Source organism: Caretta caretta, chromosome 7 (genome assembly GCF_965140235.1).
Source record: "Caretta caretta isolate rCarCar2 chromosome 7, rCarCar1.hap1, whole genome shotgun sequence".
Classification (NCBI taxonomy): domain Eukaryota; kingdom Metazoa; phylum Chordata; order Testudines; family Cheloniidae; genus Caretta; species Caretta caretta.
Window position 1 is genome coordinate 102330885 of NC_134212.1, and position 22709 is coordinate 102353593.

At 38.7% G+C, this 22709-nt stretch overlaps 1 protein-coding gene across 1 annotated transcript in view; it reads right to left on the reverse strand.

Moving 5' to 3' along the window:
* MKI67 (marker of proliferation Ki-67) overlaps positions 1–22709 on the reverse strand; it is a 39644-nt gene that overhangs the window by 11208 nt on the left and 5727 nt on the right. The window contains exons 3-14 of the mRNA XM_048858884.2: positions 22173–22254; positions 21974–22089; positions 20430–20499; positions 18754–18823; positions 16526–16774; positions 14836–15750; positions 14245–14489; positions 13117–13579; positions 10035–10150; positions 5948–6119; positions 3625–3759; positions 282–1384 (exon numbers count right to left, since the gene is read on the reverse strand). Of these exons, the coding sequence (XP_048714841.2) occupies positions 282–1384; positions 3625–3759; positions 5948–6119; positions 10035–10150; positions 13117–13579; positions 14245–14489; positions 14836–15750; positions 16526–16774; positions 18754–18823; positions 20430–20499; positions 21974–22089; positions 22173–22254 (3736 nt within the window). The remainder of the gene's footprint in view (positions 1–281; positions 1385–3624; positions 3760–5947; positions 6120–10034; positions 10151–13116; positions 13580–14244; positions 14490–14835; positions 15751–16525; positions 16775–18753; positions 18824–20429; positions 20500–21973; positions 22090–22172; positions 22255–22709) is intronic.

A 22709-nucleotide genomic window follows, 5' to 3' on the forward strand; every position in this document is an offset into this window, starting at 1 on the left:
CGGGCACAAGCTACCAAGGGAAGTGATGGATTCTTAATGAGAAGATATCAAGAGATGGAGAATCCACCACTGCCCCTGTGTTGTGCTCAGTAACTTATTTAGTATTATTTCTGGAACACATGCATCAGCCAGATAAGTTATTGAGCTCAACACAGGGGTAACTGGATGAAATTTTATAGCCAGGAGGGTAGTATAGATAATCTTATGGTATCCTCTAGTCTTAAAATTTATGAATTTGACTACAATTGAAATTACCAAAATAATGTAACAAGATCTTTTACCTTAATTTCCTTTGGTGTATCAAAAATTTCTTTAACACCAACATAATCCAGTTCAGAATTTGAATATTTTTGTTTAGGCTCAGCCATAAGTTTTTGCAATCCCACATAGTCATCAACTGGTAGATATTTTTCCCTTGGTGTCCTCAGTAGTCTGCTGATACCAAACATGTCTTCTACTGGTTCGACTCTTTCCTTTGTCTTCAATAGCCTTTTGATTCCTACCATATCTTCTGATTGGATTCTCTGATTAGATGTTTTCATAATATGGCTGATCCCTATCTTGTCTTCTACTGGCTGACATTTCTGCTTTTGTATTGTCTTCATAAAACAGACTCCCACCAGATCCTTTACTACTTGCTTTTTTTGTGCTGGAGTCTTTAGTAATCTTTTTAAGGCAATTTCATCTGTAAGAGGTTCCATCTTCTGCTTTGGTGTCCTCAAGAGCCTTTTGACGCCCGAGAGAGCCTCGACAGGTTCAGTCTTTTGCTTTGGAGTCCTCAAGAGCCTTTTGACGCCCGAGAGAGCCTCGACAGGTTCAGTCTTTTGCTTTGGAGTCCTCAAGAGCCTTTTGACGCCCGAGAGAGCCTCGACGGGTTCGGTCTTTTGCTTTGGAGTCCTCAAGAGCCTTTTGACGCCCGAGAGAGCCTCGACGGGTTCGGTCTTTTGCTTTGGAGTCCTCAAGAGCCTTTTGACGCCCGAGAGAGCCTCGACGGGTTCGGTCTTTTGCTTTGGAGTCCTCAAGAGCCTTTTGACGCCCGAGAGAGCCTCGACGGGTTCGGTCTTTTGCTTTGGAGTCCTCAAGAGCCTTTTGACGCCCAAGAGAGCATCGACGGGTTTGATCTTTTGCTTTGGAGTCTTCACAAGCCTTTTAGCTTTCACTGTCACCTCAGTTATATGCTTTTCTGGCATTACTAACGGATTACTCATTTCCACTGTCTCTTCTAGTACAGTTCTCTCTTTTTTAGGAGTCTGCTTTAACTTAGCAGCCACAAAAGCAGAATTTGGAGACTTCTCCAGTCTCAGGAAGCGAGATACAACATCTTGACTATCTTTTCTCTGTTGTGACATGCCGGAGGTACTTAATGGTGATATTACCATCTCTCCTGTAATAAAATTAGGTTTATGTAATTCAAAAGGAAATTTAAGCAAGGAAGTCAAGTATGGAAATTGCTGAAGAAGTATCAGGCACGCAAAGCTTCTGCCCCTTGCACCAAAATCTAGTCTTATTTAAACAAGCAACTTGGTAATTAACAATGAAAAACAACATGAAGGCACTACACAAATTTTAAAAATGAGTTTTTAATTGAATTAAATATGAAAATGAATATAACTAGTGTTCCTTCTGTTATTTTATCCAATGTTAAGTTAAATTTCTTGTGTACTGTCCCTAAACTTTAAATGTGCTGAAACTTTGTTTTGAAGTTGCATAACACGCAAGCATCAGGTGGAAGCTGATTTTTTGGCATAAGGGGACATTTGGCATTTTTGGCACTGGAAAAGGTGTGGCGGACAAAAAAATTTGTGCAAGATAAGCACATTAAAGTGACCAGTAATGCAGTAAATGTTGATACTGAAATTTGCTTCACCTCGAACTGCTATTTCAGTCTGTCTTGTAGACTCAGAAAACAAACTGTCAAGTTCATATATGGTATATTGTTTTAAAGGTTTTTGTTGTTAACCACAGTTGTATCTACACTAGATTTTCCCTACAATTTCTCAAGGTTGCTAACACAAGTACTTATAACATAGGCAAGGTACTGGATCAGTAGAGCCCCGTGTGGATACAAATGTATATCCGCGGATACAGATATCCGTGGATATAAATTGGTATCTGCAGAACCTCAGGGCTCTCCTGGGAACCACAGTGGCAAAAGGAGCAGAACACGGGGCTGCTGCTCCAGAAGCCAGCGCCTTTCGCTGGCAGCTCCTCCGGTGAGGCTATACTGCCCAACCTGGCCCCCATCCCTTCCATGCAGCTGTCTGCGTCTCCTGTCTGGGGACATGCACAGCACCTGAACACAAGAGCATGACCAGGGACAACTGCTGGTGGGCCCGATTCCCGCCCCAATGGACAAGGTTGGGGGCGGTACAGCCACACCGGAGAAGCTGCCAGCGTGGGGCACTAGCTGCTGGGAGCAGCGGCCCCATGTTCTGCTCCTGTTTCCGCTGCGGTCCCCAGGAGCCCCTGCGGTTACTGATTTATATCCGCGGATATCTGCATCTACGGATATAAATTTGTATCCGCACAGGGCTCTATGGATCAAAGCAGGCACAGATAATGTTGTAGTAAAATTGAAGTGGTCACTGTCCCCTTGTCTACCCTACATCTCCCACCATTGCTATTAGTGGTAGAGACAGCTGCACAGTGGTACTGACAGTGGAGAGTTTTAGGGAAAGAAGTCAAGTGTAGACAATTTGCAAGGGAAACCTTAAAACCAACCAACCAACCAACCTTGAATTTATTCTATAACACAGCTTTGCCGCAAATTTAGTACTTGTGGAATACACAGTGCTCTGAATATACCCATTTATTAAGCCTATTTCTGTAACTAAAAATATATATTCCAGATTCTCAAGTAAATGGAAATGCAATTCTAAAGTTTTGGTATATTATAGGATTTATTCTTGAGTTCTACCTATGAAGAACTATATTAAGGTAATTCTTGCTTAATTGAAGAAACGAGATCTCATTTGATCTCTCAGGGACAGTATTAGCTTTGATCCTTACAGCAACCCAATGACTAGTACCAAGAGTTACAACAGAAAGGAAGGAAACCCTACCAAAGAAGTTAGGGAAGTTAGGAAGGTGCCTACTCAGTATCATCCTTCCACCTTTGATGGCCTTTGACTTCTCATTCTGGGCCCCACCTTTTCCATCAACACTACCCTCGCCCTACCTTAAAACACAAGCGTTGGGCTTAGTTGTGTCTGCATTCAACAATTCACTGCATTTTGCTGAAGCATACCAACTCTTCAATGTTGAGTGCCTTAAACCCATTTTGTACAATCACACATGCTTCAGTATTCTGAAAGCACCATACTCCATGGGACACAACCATTTAATGAAGAAGTGGATCATCCTAGTTCAGAAATAGTCGGGACTACAAATACATCTTTTAAGATAGAAAGCAGCATTCAACCACCTATCTCAGAATTACCTCAAATTGCCACCTGCCCCATTCTCACTCTACACTAAGTCTGCATAGGTTAAAACAAAACCAATAATTGACTAAGCTTAGCTTCAAAGATCCAGGTTAGTAGCACTAGCTTGCTTTTCTTATATGCAATCCATAAACCCTCACTCCCTTTCCACAGAGCTATTAAAAAGAAGAAACAAACATACCAGACTCCTCTGGAGTGTGTACCTCAGAGCCTTCTGCTTTAGCACATGATGGTGTAAGATCAGTCTTGTGAGCAGCAGATAAAGATGGACTTTTTTGATTTTCATTTACTGGAGTTCTAAACATCTCAGTCATTCCTATTAATTATGTTTAAAGTAATTAGCATATGCTTTGATTTACAAAACAGTTATACAGTGGCAGAACAAAGAATAAAATAAAGCATTGTGACTTAGTCCCTTTCTTCAAATAGTACACCACACAATGTACATTTAAGGGCAGATAATCATACGTCTACGCCTTTGTTTCACAGTAGAGGCGTTATAACAGGAGGTAGGTGGTATAATATGTTAATACACTGATTGTTCGAGTCACCTCTGGAAATATGTTATGTCATAAATGAAAGTCAGGTTAGTAGTTTCATCCCAGATTGAAAAAAAGACTAATTTCCCTGATTTAAAAAACACAAATCTAGAACAATAAGGATGTAGTACAGCAGAACTGAGTAGTAGAAATTGTCTGCAAAATACCAAGTACATGTGTAAGCACTGCACAACAGGTGTGTGTGTGTGAGTCAAACTCAATTCAAGAGTTATTGATACTTCACTGTGAGAAGTTCTATATTAACCACAAAGAGAAAGTGGACACACAGCATTTTATACAGCAAGACATCCAAATAGAATGTAAAGTTTAACATTTTTCTGCTGTTAGCTACACATCCTGCTTTTAAACTTTTCACCACATTCATTTTAAATAAATTGAACATAATTCTTTTTATTTGTAAAACAATGAAACGCTACTATACTAAACTACATATAAGCTTTATCTAGAGACATACTTTACTGATGCATCAACGTATGATGGCCTAATTTGTATGCACAATTGTGCTCCAGATATAGAGAAAGCACACATGCTGGGATGATTTAGTTAGTGTTGGTCTTGCTTTGAGCAGGGGATTGGACTAGATGACCTCCTGAGGTCTCTTCCAACCCTAATATTCTATGATTCTATGCACGTATGGAACATCACAAATTGAAATAATTACAACTATACATTAAAATAATATTTGATTGAGACACCACTCAAATAACATTTACACTGCAGCAGCTGTCAGATGCCAAAAATTGTGCGAGGCACTGCACAAAGATAGTACATGAAAGTCCATCTCCAAAGAACTTACTATCTAGACACCAAGACATAACAGGTACATATTTAAAAAAAAAAAAAAAAAAAAAAAAGATCCCAGTTGGAGAGGAAGTAAGAGGATAGATTAACAAAATAAAATGTTTTAGTACTGATTGGCTAAAAATTATACTAATCAGTAGCAGCAATCACAGCTTACTACTAACCAGTTATTATATAGCAGTTTTCAGTACTCATTACTAAGGCTGCGAGTCTGTCATGGAAGTCACGGATTCTGTGACTTTTCGAGACCTCTGGGACTTCTGCAGCAGCCGGTGTGTCTGGCCACCGCCCTCCACAGCGGGGATCTTGGGTCACCATGCGCCTCCCCTCCCCACAGCAGCGGGGGGGTCCCAGACCACCCCCCCAGCAGCATCAGCAGGGGTCCTGGGCCACGCACCACCACCTGCTACCCCAGAGCACCCAAGATTTAGTCAGAGTTATTTAGCACAAATCATGGACAGGTCACTGGCCATGAATTTTTGTTTACTGCCAGTGACCTGTTGATGACTTTTACTAAAAATACCGGTGACTAAAATGTAGCCTTACTCATTATAATATAGGTGAGATTTAAGACACTTAAGAGAAAGTGGTAGTTTTACAGATTTGACTGGCAGTATTTCCCATTTGCAAGTGCAGTATGGGAGAAAGCATAAAGGCACTAGTGTAAAGAAAGTAGAAAACCAGGCAACGGAGACTCTAGCATCATTGGTGAAGTTAAGAGAGCAGTCAACCTTGGGTTAAGAAGGAGAGATACTGCAGAGCTTAACTGTGTTCAGCTTTGAAGGTTAGAACATGAAGTTTGTATTTGATGTAGCAGAAGAGGGGGAAAACAATGGAGGGACCTAGAAGGTAGTGACATAGACAGTGATGAACTTGACAAAGTTCGCTCATTTTTAAGAAGTTGAAATTAAATACAAACCCTCCTAATACAAGGTTCAAGTTGAGATTTTAAACTCAAGGCCAAAAAAAAATTGAAGTTATGGTCCCCGCAGTACATAAAGGTATTTTCTACTATGTAACGGAGATTAACATGTTCCAAGTTACACAATAGACTATATTAAGTAGAAACTGCTTTTATCAACCAACATGAAGTGAAATAAGGCAAGAATTATGTGGCTTAATTTAAAAAAGTGTGCAAATTACCTGTGAAGCTTTCATTTATATCCATGTTTTGTTTCAAAGCACAATTCTTCACCACTCTAGGGGCCTGTCCAACCAGCTTCACTGTGGTAGTATGAGCTTTTCCTATCACTATGGTAGCTGGAGAATCTGCATGACCTGTACTAAAATGACCCTTTACTTTTCTTGCTGGAGTCTGTAGAAAGAAAAACAGAGTTGCTCAGTAAATGAGAATTTATTGTAATGACCAGAACAGTGTAAGATCCACACACAAACCTGTACCAGTGTTACTGAAATTTTAAGTCTGTTTAGTTGAACTGGTGCAAACCTTAGACTGGTTTACATTTAAAAATTGATTTTAGTTAAATCAGTGTACATTTGTTCACAGATCAGACCAAAGTCAGAACCAATGTGCATTTTTTAAAAAAATGGATTTTTAGTTTAAGTTGGCTTTTTTAATTAAATGAAATTCGGGTTTATTTTTCAAAATAAACCTAGAACTGGGTTTGTTGATGTACTAAACCAGCTCTTGATATCAGTTGTCTCTTCTGCAGACAGAGAGAGAATGTTTTCTTCACTTCAGTTCAATGAATAGTTCATGCAAAGCTAAGAAACCAATTGGGAGATGAAAAAAGCAGGAAAACTTCTTTTCCTCTTCCAAGCTACGAATAAAAACTTGGTGTGAGTGGGTGATATTGAAGCACACAATGACCAGAATCAATCAGTTCAATTCACTAACTATAGATAATAATTTATCAGTTAGTTTTAAATGCAAAACATGTTTTTACAAAACTCTTTTCTTATCTATTCCAGCACGTTAAAGGTAGTTATACTGAACTTCTAAAAACAATTTTAAAATATGGGTTTTGTGCATTTTTAATTGAATTTCCGTCCAAGCAGAGCTTGACATATCACAAGTATTCTTGAAATACAGTGTAAAGCAGCAGTTCTCAACTCATGGCTCGCATGTGGCCCAATTAGCATACAACTGCGGCCCTGTGTGCTAACGGCTACGGGTATGTCCGGGGGCCTGGGTTCCCAGCTGCCCGGGAGGGGGAGGGGGTCTGGGCTGCCCCGCCACCTAGCATTGGGGTGGGTGGGGTGTAGGGCTCCCATGGGGCCCCACAGTCCCCAAGGTCAGGACAGCTGTTGGGCCCCATGGGCCTGGGCAGACACGCAGCAGGGGACTGGGATGGGCAGCTGGCTTGCTCCACATAGCGGGGGTCCTGGGATCTGGGGTAGCCAGCTGGCCCTGTGGGAACCTGGGGACACCAGCCCGCCCTGCAGGCTCTGGGCCTGCCCCGCGTGGCAGGTGTCCTGGGGTCGGGCAGCCGCATGGCAGGGGACAGGGTTCCAGGGTGGTGGCAACTGGCCGGGGCAGCAGCCTGCATGGCAGGGGTCTGGGGTTCAGGGTCTCAGCTGCCTCTGCCCTGACAGGTTACACATTCTAGGCCACATATGCATCCCACAATGTGTAATATGCTGAGAAACACTGGTGTAAAGGCTACATCTAATTGAAAATCAATGTGTTTTATTGGTTACAAAGCAATGAAAAAAAATAAACCGTTCTTTAGGAAAGTAATTAAGAAATACAAATAAAGATTAAAATAAATTATTGAAATAAATATTTCCTGCTTGCTGATTTCAATCCCCTTGATTTAAACCATTCCGCTCTAGTCAGCAGTATAAAATGCGTATTTGCTATCAAAAGCTATCACAAAGCTTTTTAAGATTAAAACAAATTTTTGTAAGACTCTATTTTCATTTTTCTGCTATAATTGTTTCTTTTATTTCCCCTCATGTGTTAAGTTTGGGAAATGGGGAGTGTGACAGATTCAGACCAGAAGAATGTAAGAGAGTGCTGGAAGGCAGGTATATCAGCCTTCAGAATGAGCAGGGCCTTGTTCCCTGGATAGCCAAACAAAGGCTACTCCAGGCCAATTAAGACACCTGATGCTAATTAACCAGTTAAGGCCGTTAGGCTAATGGAGACAGCTGGAACCAATCAAGGTCCCACTTACACTGTTTAAAAGCTCTCCTTCCAGTACCCTCTAGGAGGTGGATGAGAAGAAGCATTGCTAAAACCTGAGGTAAGGGTGATGCTAGGAAAAGGGGACCATGGGAGGAATAGCCCAGGGAATCAAAGCGGTGTCAGTGTTGAAGGAAAAGCCACCAACAACTGCTACCATTAGGGTCCCTGGGCTGGAACCTGGAGTAGAGGACAGGTTCTCCTCCCCCCCCCCCACACACACACACACTCTACAGAGATCCCCTGGAGAAGGGAAGCAGGACTCGGTCCAGGCAGGAGGCTGAACTGTGCCTACTGAGCTCTATGGAGCAACAGAGACTGTGGGGTATTCCCCCTTCCCCATCTCCCATACTGGCTGGTGATGAAAGTAACTCAATAGGCTGTGACTCTTGCTGCTATACTGAGAAAGGAAGGTCACGTTGGGGCCTTATCGAGTTTCTGAGGCCACTGAAACTGCCCAGAAGCGTGGGACCCACCAATACAGGCTCGGGACTTTGTCACAGGAGGAAAAGGGAAAAATTTACTCTTTCAATGTTTTGGCACCCAGAATGGGAGAAACATTTAATGGTGACCTCAAACGTAAAATTTGGCTAGAAATAGGTCAAAGAGCAATGCCTATGTACTAAAGGTAATCAACTTCTAGCAAACTCTGCATACAACAATTTAAGAACTCAAAGTTCTGAATAAATCAACATTTTCTACTGCTTGTTATAATCAATTTCTTACAGAATACAAGTTAAGCTGCCTCCCTCTTTTTCCCCTCCTGGCCCTGCAGTTGTGACAACCTTCCTTTCTGATGACAGCCCAATAACCCAGATTTAGACAAAGGCTCCCCGTTTCTGTGGGCACAAAAAACCAAATTCTGGAAATCAAACTGTGTTTACAACATGCTACTGCAGAACACTAACACAGAACTACTCTAATTAACTGAAGGAAAATTTTCTAAATATTATAACAAAATTAAAATTTATTAGAAATTCACACAGTTTTAATTTTACTAATAAAAGTAAAATTGATTATCCATTCAACACACTGCAGTGGATTAATTAGCCCTTCCACATATACCCCCCTCAATGATAGCTGATGTCTGCTGGATGAATACAAACTAAAGTATTATATGAATACCAACTAAGGAAGAAGGACAAGAACAGAAATACCGCTGTTGTCCTGTACCACTGTAAGCAGCAAATAAAGGGAAGTTTTATCTTGAAAGGTGGGTAAACCAAACACTTTGCTTAACCTGAGGAAAGATCAGGTCCTTAAAATATGGCAGAAAACAACATATTCTAGTCTTTGTACAACTGAATAGGCAGAAAAACAGAAGCAACAGTACTTTCTTTACTAAGGTACGCAATTTTAACAGAAATTGCTTTGTAATATGAACTAATTGTGACAAGAGCTGTATATCAGTCCAGAAACACTTGCGTTTCCAATGGACTTTTAATAAACAAAGCATCTCACCCTTCACTACATGTGGTTACTTCACATCAGCAAATTTGATTAGAGATGAATTCATATCAAATAAACAATTACACCAGAGAAGTAGCAAACACAGGACTAAATTTCAAAGAACCTTAGACAAGTTAGAGCAATGAACACCTAAGGTTTTATGGTACTAAAAACTTTAAAGTCCTACATTTCCAGTTTGTTGATACAGGAAAATATAAAACTAGGTGTGTGAAGATGATCCACAAGACCTTTATCTTCAGAAATGGCTCACATTATAATTTTGAGATCACTGATAACCTTGTCTCTTACACTAGTTCTGCTGAATGATACTATATCTCACTGTGGATATCAAAATATTTTAAAGGTACACATTCTTTAGTTTCAATTAAATCCTGTATTTAATATATCAATACAATGAAAAATGGTGCAAATTTGGCCCTGTCCTTTCACTAATCAAGAAAGAATGTTTGGAATCTAGCACATTTAGAGTCATCCAGGAGATGTATATCAGTGCTCAAAGGCTATTTGGCGGACAAGGAAGATTTTGAAACACACCTAGCTACTAACAATGTACTAAAAGCCGATGAGGCTATGCATTCAGAAAATAGTATGGTTTATTTTAAATAAAAATACCTTGGGTGATTTTGTTAACTTCTTGGCTGATTTTCCTTTGAGAACACATTTTTTAACAGCTTTTACTTGCGGTCTTGCAACACCCAACTTCACCACTTCTGCCCAAGATTTTGCAACTGGAAAGCAAAAAAAAAAAAGATTGAGAACAGTTCTCAAGGTGCAAACAGCAGTCCAGAGTTATTTCCTCATAATTCCCATATTTAAATTACATTTGCTATGGAACTTGGCTCAGGAGATTGGTAATTACAGGTGGAGGTGGCAATAACACTTAGACTTGAGGTTGTATAACACTTTCCATTGTAAGGCCCTATTTTCAGTTGCTTATATCTTTGCAAAACTTTAATCATTTGAATTTTTTTTTATGACACGTATGCCTCACGCTGAGATATACGTTTCAGTAAAAGTGGTTTAGTCATTTCCAAGAACAAGGACAGGGAAAAATAGACCTTTTACATTTTTATGCTTATTCCACAGACAAACTCTAGTCTCTATGGTTCGGAGCAAGGACTTGAAATTTGGCAGAGATCCAAGGTGCCAGCTGCTGGTTCTTGTGAAAATCCACCCGATTTTGGCAGAATTATAGGCTTCTGATAATTGCTATTGGCACACACATGCTCAGAGGTTTATTAGAGGTAGGCAACAAAATTAACCAAAGACTTCATCTACATTGGGTATGGCTGTCTCCATCAAGCCCTGTGCCAGCCACACTGAGCATGCTCCTGACCAGGACTGAGCAAAATATTCTACAATTGCTCCTCTAGAGATAATAGCCAGAAAGGGAACAGGAAAGGTAAGGACAGACAGGAGCAAAGTGGGAACAGAACAAGATACAAGGATAGGAGCAGAGGGAGAAGACCGGTAAGGATAAGAGCAGAAAGATCTACAGCAGGGTTTATCGACCTATGGATCTGGACCCAAAATTGGGTCACCACAATGGCAACTCCTGTCCCACAGGGTTGTTTGGGCTAGGTGAGCTGCTCCAGGCACTGCAACCTCTGGGGTCCCAGCATCATGATGACAAGACTCTGGATAGGCCAAATCTGAGTGGGTGGCACTGCCACCTCATGAGCCTGGTTGCAACTCCATTCACACAAATTTGATCCAGTTATGGGAGTGGGGTGAACCTAAGCAGCACTGCAACACTAGAGAATGCCATGCCCAGAGTCATGAGCCAAGCCCAGCCAGCCCACAGCTCAGGAGCTGCCATTGTGAGTGCTGGGCAGGTCCCAACCGAAACCACCCCAGGTCTCCACCCTAGACTATTTATTGGGTTGCAACAGACCATACACATCTATAAATGGGTCCTGTGCTCAAAAAGATTGAGAACTACTGGTTTATACTACCACTACAGCACACACTTCTCCATAACCTGGGGGCAGTGGGAGGAGGGTGAAGAGAGGAAAGGAAGAGACAGGATATCCAAACGGCCAAGTTCCTCTGTCAGCAAATAGCTGCAAAATCCACTGGCAAGGTGTATATCCTCTGCATCTAGTGTCTGGCTCACAAAAGATAACTGTCTACTCCTACTACCAGTTACTATTAGCTCTGCTGGTTAAGGTCTGTACTGGGTATCTAAAAGTTCCGATTATGATGCTGATCCAGGGGGCTGGAAGGGGAATATGATTCCAAAAGATGGAATTTATCTTTTCAGTTTGCATTTTTAAAAAGCTGATTAAATTACATTTAAAACTATTTCTAAAGAATTATTAGATTACAAAATCAAGCAATAAAAAGTTGGGGACTTCCAGACATAAGATTTTCCATGCACTCTTAATTCAGTCCATTTGGTATATGTATTATGATAGTTATTAATTACATGTTCATAACTATTTAACTCTCTTCCCCCCCACCCCACAAAGGACTCCTGTAGACAACTGATTAACTCCTTGAGCACCATTCATCCTATGCACAGAATGATGCAGGACACCTGCCTCATTTGTTGCAGAAGTTGTAAGTATGTAGTGACCCAAGCAGGGGGACTGCAGGAACAGAAAGGATGTTCTTGTGGTTACAAGATAACTGAATGTCACCTTGGTGAAATGGATTCTATTCTAAGGCTAACACAATGCAGGGGAGTAATGAAGTGATTTTACCTCTGATGATACAGATACTAGAATACTGCTACAGTTCCAATGTCCACATTTTACAAAGGATCTTAAAAAATTTGAGAGTAGACACACAAAGCCACAAAAATGAAAAAACCTTACAATGAGAGACTCAAAGAGCTCAATACATTTAGTTACTTTAAAAAAAGAAAAAAGAAAAGAAAAGAAAAGTTGAGAGATTACTTGATTATACTGCATAAGTACCTTTCACTAGAAGAATACCAGATACCAAAGGGCTCTCATCCAGCAGAGAAATGCATAAGAGCCACTAGTGGCTAGAAGCTGAAGTCAGACAAATTCAAGGCACAAATTTTACTAGTGAGGGTTATGAACCATTGGAATGAACTACCAAAGAAAATGGTGGTTTCTCCAACTCCAATCTGGATGCCTTTCTGGATGTTATGCTTTAGTCAAACAAGTTATTCGGCTTAATACAGAGATAACTGGGTGAAATGTAATGGCCTGTTATATACAGGAGGGCAAACTAGATAATCTAATGATCCTTTCCAGTCTTAAACTCTTCAAAGCTATATTCAGTGCAAGGTTTGGATGTACAGAAAATAACACATAGCATCACATACTGAATGATGAGGATAAAATTCATCCTGTGCACTGAAAAAGGTAGGGGTTAGGAATGTAAATATTGGTTAAAGTTAACTGGTTAAACGATTAAAATTATTTTGGTTAACTGAGGTAGCTGGAGGGGGCTGGCATAGCCGGGGCTGGGCTCCCGCTGGCTGGTGTGGCGTAGCTGGGGTCCAACATGGGGCTGCCAGTATTAACAATAAACTTTGGTTAACCGGTAAGCTTAATGCTTACCGGTTAACTGTTTACATCCCTAGTAGGGGTCATGTAGAAAATATAGTATGTGTGATATGTAATTAAAGAATATCATAATGCATATGCATGAATTAATGGCTTCTGTTCAGTTTTTAAAAAAGCACTAATAGTCTCCAAAATCAACTACTTAAACAAACCTAGCAAATTGGCTTTAGAAGCACCACTTCTTCTTTTAGAATGAATTGTTTCCACAGCATCACTCCTCCTCTTCATGGGAGTTCTCTTCGCAGAAAATCTTATACTACGCCTTATTAATTGTTTAGGTGTAGTTGGCACAGACATCTGATGTTCCTGGTTAATATGAAAAGATTCAGGTGTCTTGACTCCAATAAAATCTCTCTCGCTTTCCTTAACTTCTGTTGCAGCAGTACCCTGCTTCTTTGAAGTAGGAGATGGTGTGCTAATGTGAGAAATAGAGAAACGTCCTTTTGTGTATGGTGTATTTGATGGGGAGTTTGCAGTGAGCTTAGGTGACGCTTTTTTAAGGGCAGGCGGCGAGGCAGCCGGGGACCTCCTGGCGGGCGGCGAGGCAGCCGGGGACCTCCTGGCGGGCAAGTTTCTTTGTGATGATTTTTGTCTCTGCAAATGCTCTGAAAGATCCTGATAGGATTAAAAAAAATTTCTCACAAAGTAGAAATACAAATTCTCACCTAATTCTGAAAAGCACATGCTCAATGTATCAAATTAACTGAAACAAGCTTTTACTCATTTAAAATAAAACTTGGAAATTAAAAAGATGTTCAACATTTTCATTTCAAACCAGCTGTAAAAAGGGTAAGAAATGAGAACTGAAGTAAATCATTTATTTCCTAAATGTAAGTTAAAATTTCAGTTTTAAAAAGCTGTTACATTAAGTTTGATACATATCTTTTACTAAACTTAATTCACAGATTGGTGGAAGCAATGGATAAACATTTTCAGGCTACAATTAATTTGTTGTTTTGTAGCTTCAAGCATTTTATTCCTTTAGTCAATTTTCAGTCCAAATTATGATAGTTTCCCAATAAATGTCAATTCCAGTCAATATGTAATTTATAGTAAAAATACAATCTCAAATAAGATACTGATCAGCTGGCCTTCAAACATGGGAGTTCAAAAATACTGAAGAGCTAGCTACACTGGAAATAGCTGTATTTAAATACAGCTATCTAAAGCTGAAGGTACAGTATCTACATTTCCTCATGTATGCCTTTTTGTAATTTTCAAACTCGAAATTTCTATTTTGTTTCCTTGGTAATGTTTAAATTTTCATCTTTAAAGTTTACCTTGATTACGAGACGTTTGAATCCCTGGCCCTTCTTCAGAACTGCACGAGGTGAATTTCCAAATGGTAAGCTTAACCTTGCTGGAATTGCACCTCTTCTAAGTGGTGAATTGGGTGGCAGACTTTTATCAAAAAGTTCAGGACTGAGATGACCACCAAAGGACACTCTCTTTCTTTTCCCAAAAGGCTGATGTAATAACTCAAGTTCTCCACTTTTCCGCTTTTGAGGTAACCTCTTTGTCTCCCCTTTTAAAAATTACAATTGAAAAATTTCTTTATATATGAAGAGTCCAACATTACAGCATATAAATTAGAAATTAATTTTTACTCATTTTAAAGTCTGAAGCACATTTCAAGCCACAATGAGCACAAATCCTTATAACTTAGTTTTTGCACAATTAATTCAGCAGATGTAGTTACATTCACATTTTCTCAAACAATTTCAATGTATTAATTATGGTTAGCCATAATTACATATACAATAGTTAAGGATAGATGTGCAGCAAAAAAACCATTTCTTCACTTACATAAAACATGATAGTCTCTCCCAAATAAATTTAAAATATAGCTCCTAACCATACAAAGTATTTACCTGAATTTTTGTCTTCAGTAGGTAGGCTAGAAATATTGATTTTTGATGCAACTTCATCATCTCTCAGAAGTGCATCACTTTCAGAGCACCTTCTTTTTGATGACAACCTGTGAGGACCCAGTACAATATTAGCATCTTCCACCTCTAATTTCTGTTGGTAGTTCTCTGTGGTCAGCTTTTCTTTAACATCACTACCTTTAATATCTACATTCTTGTCAGGTTCTTGAGATGAATCTCCCTCCAGTGTTTCTTCAGCCATCTTTCCAGAGCTCATTCGTCTTCCCCTTCGCGCTCCAGAGTGATATTTACCACTAGCAGAAGATGCATCTTTCGATGTTAACCTTTCCGGAGTTAATAATTCTGATGATGGACTTTTATTTGAAATTTTTTTACCCTGTCTAACACTCCCTTTGGGGCTTTTGGAATTACTATACCCAGGAGAAAATTCAACAGTTTCAGAATCTCTCTCCTTAGTTATGCTAACAGAGTAAGTCTCATCATGAATTTCTTTTAGCACTTCTTCTGCATTTAAGGATTTTCTTGGTGTAAGCTGTTTACTATTTCTCTTTTGCTTTGAATATTTATTACTTTTCCCCAAAATACATGATTCATTCCCACCAACTCTACTGCACACTACATCTTTCTTTTGAATTTCATTTGAAATTTCTGTTGCTTTAACTCCTAATGATGAATCTTGTCCAGTCCGTGGTTCATCTGAATTTGCAGAACTTATTTCATTGGTCTTCTTAGAACTATTTCCTTCAGTAGAAATCTGATTAAGTTCCACACTGTGTATTTCTTGTTCTTTAACTTCAGACTGTTCAATATCTTCACCAATGATTGCCTCTTTTTCCTTAGTTTGGGTCTCTTGACCAGATGGAAATATCAATAATGAAATTTGCTGGGCATTAGTCTCTGTAGAATAAATAACAGAAGTTATTTTACATCTGGTTAAAGAAATATATTGTAAAGAAAGGCCCTAAATAGCAAGTAAAAGAGAGGCTTTGAAAGTAATGAGTTATATAATGCCAGAAGGAATGAAGTAGGGAGGATATCTGGTTAAAAGAAAAAATAATGAAAAAAGGGTATGTTTCTAAAAAGAAGGCCTCTGCAGATCATTTTAAACAAAAGAGCCAATGTGGACCTTCTATCCCACATACCAGTGTTATCTCAAAAATTAGGGCCCATGATGCAAAGGAAAAACCGTTGGTCAGCAAGGAGGGGAAGAGATAGGGAGGAAAGACCTGGGGGGCAGAGGGGAAGGAAGTTTTAAATCTCATCAAGATTAAGATTGGAAATAAAGGCGAACTGTCTCAAATTGGTGTTTAGCTGAAGTCTGTAATTGGGAATGACATGACTTGTTTGTTAAAGAGTATTAAAAAAAGTAAAACTCTGCTAATACCTGCCTGATAATGTTGGAGCTGACAAATGAGTCTCAGCACCCCTGGATTTAGCCCGTTTGAAGAAATGCTTATGAATGTTTTGTTACTCTTTGGATATAGTAAATTGCTTATTTAGGCTTTGTAGGCCCATTTAGAGCAATTGTATAAATTCCATTTGGCCTTTGGATTTAATAAAGGAATCTATGGTTAAATTAGTGTTGTTCTAATATCCTGCATAAATAATAACTCCTACAGTGGCCATCAACATTATATCACCATCCTCTCTCTAAAAAAAAAAAAAAAATCACCTGCTTGTCGTGGCATAGGTATCTCGTCGTTGCCATCTTTCTGTGTTTTCACATCGATCTCATTTTTCAACAATTCATAAAGTTTGCTAAAAGGAGACATCTCATTTTCTCTTCTGTTAGATTTAGCTGTTCTGTATGTTGATTTAGGTGTTGCATGTTGTTTGGCTGGTACAACTCTGGAAATATCTTCCTCAGTGCTTTGCTTGTCATTTTCACCAAAATTTTGGCCTTCACATTCTATGATTTTATCTAGATAGTAATAAAGGGTAAAAAGAACCTTACACATATATATATTTTAAAACTGGAGGACTGTTATTAAATGGGTAGAAAAACAGGTTTTCTCCTTCAACAAGATTTGCACTTTTGAATAAAGAGGCAGCAACACCAATCAGGGTTAGCCGCTGAGATAAAATATCAGCACTAAAGTTTTGCCCACTAGTCAAGCTCTGTTCACAATCCTATTTGAATTTTTGTAATACATTCATCAGTAGTTAAATTGTTTATGTTGATATTTAAATTGTATTTAGACCTTGAATTAGCCCCACATTGAGAAACAGTAGGTCATATCTCAGAAATATTGTCTATCTGCAGAATCAATAACTGCATCACTATGGTTCACAGAGGCCTCTTAGGGTTTTGTATACATTAGATAGGTGAATGGATGCTAATTTCAAATCAGTTGGATGAATCTGATTGTTAAAACTCCAAATAAGTTTGTTTAAACTGATACAGAACTACCACAGTAAATTAACCAGTTTTGCCTGGCATCTACATTGATTCTGTGATGCATGATTGTGGCAACTGCCATTGGGGTCCTTCCCCTTGTCTCAGCATTGCTTGAGGCCAGCTTGGATCGCTGCTGACAAATGCTGGACTTCCCTGCTGTGATTGGACAAGTTCCTCACCCCACAGAAAAATGATGGTCCAGGATCTCTCAAAGGACCATGCTGAAGTATATAACAGCTTCTCTATAAAATCTTTTTTTGTGGGGAGAAAAAAGCACATTTTGCAATGAAAATAGCTCAAACTGAGCTCTGTGCAGAATGTACTATAGAATTATTGTGGACAAGATGATCCCTAGACTGTGGACTATGAAAACAGGTGGTGGTATGAAGAGACAGGACGCTTCAGGAGAGATTATTGCATTATGGGTCAGAAGTGGGAAGACCTTTTGTGGTGACAGTGTTACCATGATAGCGGGATGTGTCCACAATAGGTACTTAATCTATTGTGCTAACACCAGTTGAGACTGGATACTGGGATAACTTGCAATGATTGACCCTCACTGAAAAACCCATTGTAGCAAATCTGTGTGGATGAATGGAGACTTTCCACTGACCAAGTACATCAGTCAACTGGTCCTAGTATAGACAAAGCCTCAATTTCTCCATCTACTGCTGGTAAGAAAAGGTAGCAATGCTAGCACAGATTTTGAATCACTGTATTCTCTAGACTTGCTCAGGGTTAAATACTAGTGTAGAAAGCCCACAGTACCTCTGCATTTGCACTATACTAGTGGAGCTGCACTTGTGGCAGAGAATTTAAGAAAAAGCCTAGAGTACACATAGACTTGTAGGCTAAAATGTGCAGTTCTACTCCAAAAAGCAACTATAAATGGCATCTTTGGAATCGATGGATCCGTTTCCTGGGTGCATCCAAAAGTTGGAACTTTATAATCCATTTTCTTTTTTAAATGTTCTCTTCGTATTAGCACTCAAGAGCAGATATAACATTTGCTGTGGAGAGTAATGATTCTTTTGTACCTCAGACATCAACTGAATTAGTGAAATTTTAATTGCAGTCGTTAATTTTTGTCCTCAATTATACTTATTTAATGCCTCTAAAAAGCAGAATTTGGTCTGCAAAATCTAATTATCTATTCAGTAACATTAAAATAAAAAGGAAAGGAGTACTTGTGGCACCATAGAGACTAACAAATTTATTTGAGCATAAGCTTTCGTGAGTACAGCTCACTTCATCGGATGCACTTATGCTCAAATAAATTTATTAGTCTCTAAGGTGCCACAAGTACTCCTTTTCTTTTTGCGAATACAGACTAACACAGCTGCTACTCTGAAACCTATTAAAATAAAGTTCAACTGAAGTAACAGGTTGACTTGTAAAATGAATCTTTTGACATTTTCCCATCTTCTTTTTGCAAGCATGCTAAGAATAAAATGTGACTATATAATATTGAAAAAAGCAAACTACATGAAACAACTACCAACCAGAGGTCTGAGGACTTTTAGATCTTGGGCTCTGTAATTCCACTTCTGCCACCTGCTGAACATGAAGAACCTGTAAATTTGTACAGTGTTACGATAAAGCAACATATTTTATCACAAATACAGTTTTCTACTCCACATTTTCAGAAGATTACAGAATTTGGCCCCTCTTCATAACCAAGACAAATTTTAATTGAGCACCAGGCTTACAAAAATTTAAATCCATGCATTATATGAAATTGCACAGTATTTGAAGTTGGTCACACAGGTTACTACTTGAGTAAGACATCTGAGGCTCCTGAAGACAGTTTTATAGTTTCTTATTTTTTGGAATAGTCATTAATTCCAAAAGAATCTGTAGCCTGAGCATGCATTACAGCTAAATTCTGATAATTAAACCAAACTGAGATGATATGCTTATTAGACTTCAGGACAGCCTGCTCATCAATATAATAAGAGGCCAGGATTGTCACCGTAAAGCCTGGAATGTCTGTTGAGCCAGCGTGAAGCACCGGAAACAACTACAAGCATGATTGAGAGTTCTTTGTTTAGAATATCAGGTTCAATCATCACTGGCATTTGTGGTGTGTTACAATCCAGTTTAAGTTCTCAGTAATTTTGACTTCTTGAATTACATCTGTGCAACAGCACAAGCTTTCAGCTACAGTGGGCATCTACTTATCCCATGCTAAAGTCCTAGATCATTGTGATATCAGAGGTAACAATCACCACCCTTATTCCGCAGCTAATTTGCATGCAACTATTTCATTAGTTATACGCAGGACACTGCACAGACGATGGATTACTTGGCTCAAGTACCTCACCTATAAGACAATATGGGCTTTCAGCTACTAGTTTAAATATAAGAATTGCAGCCTACATAAGTGTTTCAATGTTCATGACAATCTGCTGATTAACAATACTCCTACAAGATACTCATTTCAACAAGTATATTGATAAGATGGGCAAAAGACTGTAAAAGAAAAGGTTAACAAAACCTGCTAGTCATGAAGATAAAATTTAAAATTTTATGCTTTGATCAATCTTTAGAGAGACTTAAACATTACTTTAATGTAATGGGCACATGGAATAACAATCACAGATTATTTTCTAAAAAGAGGCTGCTCACAGTCTTGAGGACAAGCTTCCCAGTTTGTGCTTACTTAACTCCTTTAGATTGTCATTGGCCAGAAAGATGGAGACACGTCATTAACAACACTGCATTACTCATTACTGCTATTCAGAATAAGATTATATTGGAAGCAGGACACTAGAAATACTTTGACGCAGGGACGTACAGCTATGATTTACTCCTGTAATTCTTTAAAATGTAAAAATTAAGGTACAAGGATCTCAAATGTCTCAATACCCCTGTACCCATCCTCTCTTAAAACAGCCAAACTGTTTTTAAAAAATAATCCTTAGTTCTGCTGATAACAGTTTAGAATATTATAATTAAATATTTACATTGCTGAAAACTGACATAAGCCGATATGAATTAGTAAATAGTAAGAAAACAATATTTCTCAAGAGTTTCTTCACAGCTTCAATCACTGGATTAGTGTGTGATGCCAAGCTAATAGGAAGGGGAAGATAAATCACTGAACCAATACTAATATGACATGACAGATGACACCATGCATATGTTCAGCAAATGTAGTCAGTGGCCTTAAAATTACCTGTAGGGTTTCATTTTTTGGAGTTCTAGAAAGTCTCTTTCTTGGCGTTGATTGAGGCAGATATTCAAACCTGAAAAAAATTTAATAGAAGAAAACAACCTCTTTGCTTATGTTACATTTATGATGGCTAACTGTAAAACTTACATAAACCCTTACTTAAACTCTGTAGTAATTGTCCCCTTCCAGCAATAATACCATTATTTAACTGGTTATAAATTGCACCGAGGCATAGTTGTGAATTTTTCTCCAAAAGTCTGTTGTAATAATTGAGCCTACAAATCTACCCTAATTGTGAGCTCAACTGTAAAAAGTATGTGAAAGTTCATAAGATATCACAATAACCTATAAGAACAATAGTTCATGGGAAAAGGCATAAAAAGGAGACAGACTGAATTAATGCAAACAAAAAGGCCTACTGATATAACTCAAGGACCGTGTTAAGATCAAGCTTGGTAAACATGAGAAATCTGAACCAAAATTGGTACATCAGAAACTAGGCCTAATTGTTGGACAAAATAATGCAGGAAGAGCTATTCGACCCACCGCTACTTTTTTGGGGTCCTTAAAGAAAGAAATTTTGGAGAAAAAATTGGCTAGTGGAGCAAGCTTCGTATCATGGTTGTCACCCCGCCATCTCCTGCGACCCTAAGCCTTCATCATTCTGATCCTGAGAGATGTCCTGATCAGACCTGGCCAGAGAAAGGGAACCAGATGATATCACCACCTCTGCCAGCTCGTCAAATCCCAACTACCCCCTGAGATGGAACACAATTAGACTTTAACAACAGCAGCAACAGCTCTCAACTAACTTCTTTTTTCCCCTCAAAGGACAATTATTACAATTTAAGTCTGAGAGATGTCAAACAAGGGGGATTTTCCTGCTAAAATTTCTCTCCAGCTAAAGGGAAAAAGGGATGTTTTTAAAATGAAAGCCTTACTTAGTAGTCTACATTTCAAAGTGTTTCAACTTTTTTTCCCTTCATTTCTTTATCTTAATAAAAGGTTAAAACGATTTTTAATGGTGTGTTTGCCATGGTACTAAGCAGGCTGTGGTCTCTATATACCAAACTCCAAACCTTGTTGAACACGGTTTAATGTTGGACAGTGACGGCATTACAACAACACCTTTTACCCTTTAGCCCAGATATTCCATCTGAATTAATACAACACATCTAACCTTAGGAGAAAGTCACACCAAGATATCAAGACAATACTGTCATGAATAGCTTATTGGTAAATAGTTTAAAGGTGACATAATGCTTTAACAGCTCAGCTTTCTGATCATACTATGCAGAAACTGTTTAAGGAAATATGAAGCATGAAATTAAATTAAAATTTATTTTAGGGAGTAAGAAGAAAATGTGTCAACCTCAGATTAAACCTCTGTCTCTGATCCCACAATGAGATGTGGGTAGGTGGACCCCTATGTCCTTAGGGAGCACCACTGAAATCAATGGAGCTCCTTGGAGATGTAAGAGTGTGCTTTTTCAGATTTCAATGCAGAATCAGTGTCATAGTTGCTTGCCTCCTTCATTGCTACTGACCTGAAAGAACGATCAACAATAGTGAACACATCTCCATGCTTCAGATGTGCAGGTTGCTGAAAACTGTTACCATTCAATTGCGTTGGATTTACAGTACTTAAATTAATCAAGATTGCCTACAAATGAAACAAAAATAGCTAGTTCAGTAACCTGAAGAAATGCAGTGATGGAATATAATACAATTAAAAACAAAACTTACCTCCTTGTTCTCATTGACTTCAATTTTACAATGTTCTTTTGAGACTTGAGGCAGCTGTATGCGGATATCGCACTCTGTTTTCCTTTGGTTGAAAAGCACAACTTTAGTTTTAAGCAAGTAATTAAGAGAACAGAAGAACTTTATTTTAGAGAATTTGCTTCTGAATACATGATCATTTAATATCTGCAAAAATGTTATGATGCTGTTTGAAAATGCAATATAAAAATATTTAAAGTCAGCACAAGCACTGAGAAAACCTAAAGCAAATTTTAAACTAAATATACACTATTAAAATGTACAGCTTCTTAAACTAAGAACTAGCTGGATATGTCCACCAGCTGCACGTACAAAGACAATTTTGAAAAATCTTTCACTACTGCACAAGCACTGTTGCAGTACCGCTATTGCTAGCAACAGTGGAAAGTTTCCCAAAAATCAAAGACAAAATAACTAAGTCACAGAAGATTTCTCTCTCCCACAAATGTTGCTTTTCAATCAGATATTTACTCTAGCTTAACAGCTTTAGTGAATGATATT